Raw genomic sequence first — 2,171 nt, 5'->3', positions numbered from 1 at the left:
GGAACATAAATTGTGACTAAGGTTTGGAGGAAGGTTTTAATTCAAAACTTATGAAAACAAGACATTTGTACTCAGAGCCAGAGGCGATTTCAATCAGATTGGTAATGAAGGTGGAAATTGAAATCAAGATGTCATTACCAGGATTGTGGTGCATGCACATCATAACACCCAGTCTTCAGCAATGTAATGGTTCTAATAATAGGTTTTTGCATTAGTAGTCATTGTAGTGTAGTAGTAGAAGTGATGTGTAATAGTGTGGTAGTGTGTAGTACAGTAGTCATCATTATCGTCATCATCACCACCATTATTGTCATCGTCACCAATATTATCATCATCGTTACCATCATCATCACCATTATCATCATCATCACATCGTCACCATTATCATAATCATTGTCATCTTCTCCATTATTGTTATCATCATCATCACCATAATTATCATCCTTGTCATCATCACTACCACCACCATCATCATCATCATCATTTAACTTTGGTCTTCATGGCATAAGTTGAATTGTTTGGCAAGAACTGGTGAACCCAGAAGTCCAAACTAATCTCTCTCAGTTTTTCTTTTCGTTTTTACGACTGGACGCACTTCTCAACGCCAACCGCTTTACAGAGTGTGTTTTCTAACGATTCCAACTAGTCTTTGTCGTAGAACTAATATTCTCTGAAAAACCATTTCAGACGCTGCTAAATGCTGATGTTCCTTTCAAGTTGGGGCCAAAAGTCTTTGAGTACTTGCTTGATGTGTTCCTCTACCACAACTTCTCTATCTCCTATTTCATGAAAGGAATCAAGGTAATATTTCCTTAGTTTTTATTCTCCTCACATCTTCTATATTTGCTCTTTTTCTTCCTGTTTTTATTTATTTATTTCATTTGTTTGGTAAGAAACTTGCTTCCCAACCACATGGTTCTGGGTTCAGTCCCACTGTGCGACACCTTGGGCAAGTGTCTTCAACTGCAAACTCAGGCCGACCATAGGCTTGAGTAGATTTGGTCGATGGAAACTGAAGGAAGCCTGTTGTGTGTGTGTGTGTGTTTGTATGGGTAAGTATGTCTTGTGTCCCTGAATGCTAAAGGACTAAACCCTGTGAATTGTTAATCTAGTTCTTTATTTTTTTTTGCCATTGGATCTTTGATGCAATAGAAGACATGGTCTCTTTTCTAAATTTCAGATCAGTATTCTTGACCACTTCTTTAGCTGCCCTTTGAGTTATTTAATTCTTCCTGAAAAGAACTCCGAGATGATGACACAACACATTAAACAAACCGACCCTGAAGCTGTTCGGCATCTTCCATCATTCATGAAGTAAGTCAACATTTTTGTAATCACGCTTTTTTTTTCCAACTGTAATCATGTCCCAAAATTTTCACTCCTCACCGTTTCCTAATTCACGCAGAATAAACTCATGTTCACACATGCATGTGTGTGTGTGTATCCTTATCTTGACAACTGGTGTTGGTGTGTTTACGTCCCCATAACATAGCAGTTCGGCAAAAGGGACCCAATAGAATAAGCACTAGGTTTTCAAAAAGAATAAGTCCTGGGATCAGTTTGTTCGACTAAAGACAGTGCTCCAGCTTGACCACAGTCAAATTACTGACAATGTTTTTTCTATTTTCTTCCTTTCCAGATATGTCGAGATATCTCCGCACAGTAAACAGAAGAGTTTACTCCTCAATGATAAAGCACTAAAAGTAAGTACATTATTTTGATGTAATTTTTTAGTATATCCATGGAGCACCAGGTTCATAAGAGAGAGATGTGGAAGTTGTGGCTTTAATCAGTGGTTCTCATCCATTTTTTATTTTGCCTATGGATCCCTTTTATTCCTATTTTACTCAGATGGGCTCTCATAGCCATTCAATGTTTAAAAAAAAACCCTACTACCATCATCATCATTATCATCAGCATCATCACCACCATCCTTATTATTATTATTATTATTATTATATAACATCTGTTTTTTATGCTGGCATGAGTTACTTCCCAACCATGTGGTCTCAGGGGCAGCCCCACTGCGGGACAACTTGAGCAAGTGTCTCCCACAATAGCACGGGGCTGACCAAAGCCTTTTGAATTGGATTTGGTAGATAAAAGTAGCCTATTGTACATGTGTGTGTGTGTGTATATATATATATATATATATATATATATATATATAT

At 37.4% G+C, this 2,171-nt stretch overlaps 1 protein-coding gene across 3 annotated transcripts in view; it reads left to right on the top strand.

The window, feature by feature from the left end:
- LOC106874149 (origin recognition complex subunit 3) overlaps positions 1 to 2,171 on the top strand; it is a 17,852-nt gene that overhangs the window by 7,289 nt on the left and 8,392 nt on the right. For all 3 annotated transcript variants that reach the window (XM_052975737.1, XM_014921768.2, XM_014921769.2), the window contains 3 exons: positions 688 to 801; positions 1,181 to 1,314; positions 1,640 to 1,703. In XM_052975737.1, the coding sequence (XP_052831697.1) occupies positions 688 to 801; positions 1,181 to 1,314; positions 1,640 to 1,703 (312 nt within the window). The remainder of the gene's footprint in view (positions 1 to 687; positions 802 to 1,180; positions 1,315 to 1,639; positions 1,704 to 2,171) is intronic.

Source organism: Octopus bimaculoides, chromosome 22, assembly GCF_001194135.2.
Source record: "Octopus bimaculoides isolate UCB-OBI-ISO-001 chromosome 22, ASM119413v2, whole genome shotgun sequence".
NCBI classification, from domain to species: Eukaryota; Metazoa; Mollusca; class Cephalopoda; order Octopoda; family Octopodidae; genus Octopus; species Octopus bimaculoides.
This window is presented reverse-complemented; position numbering and strand designations above follow the sequence as displayed.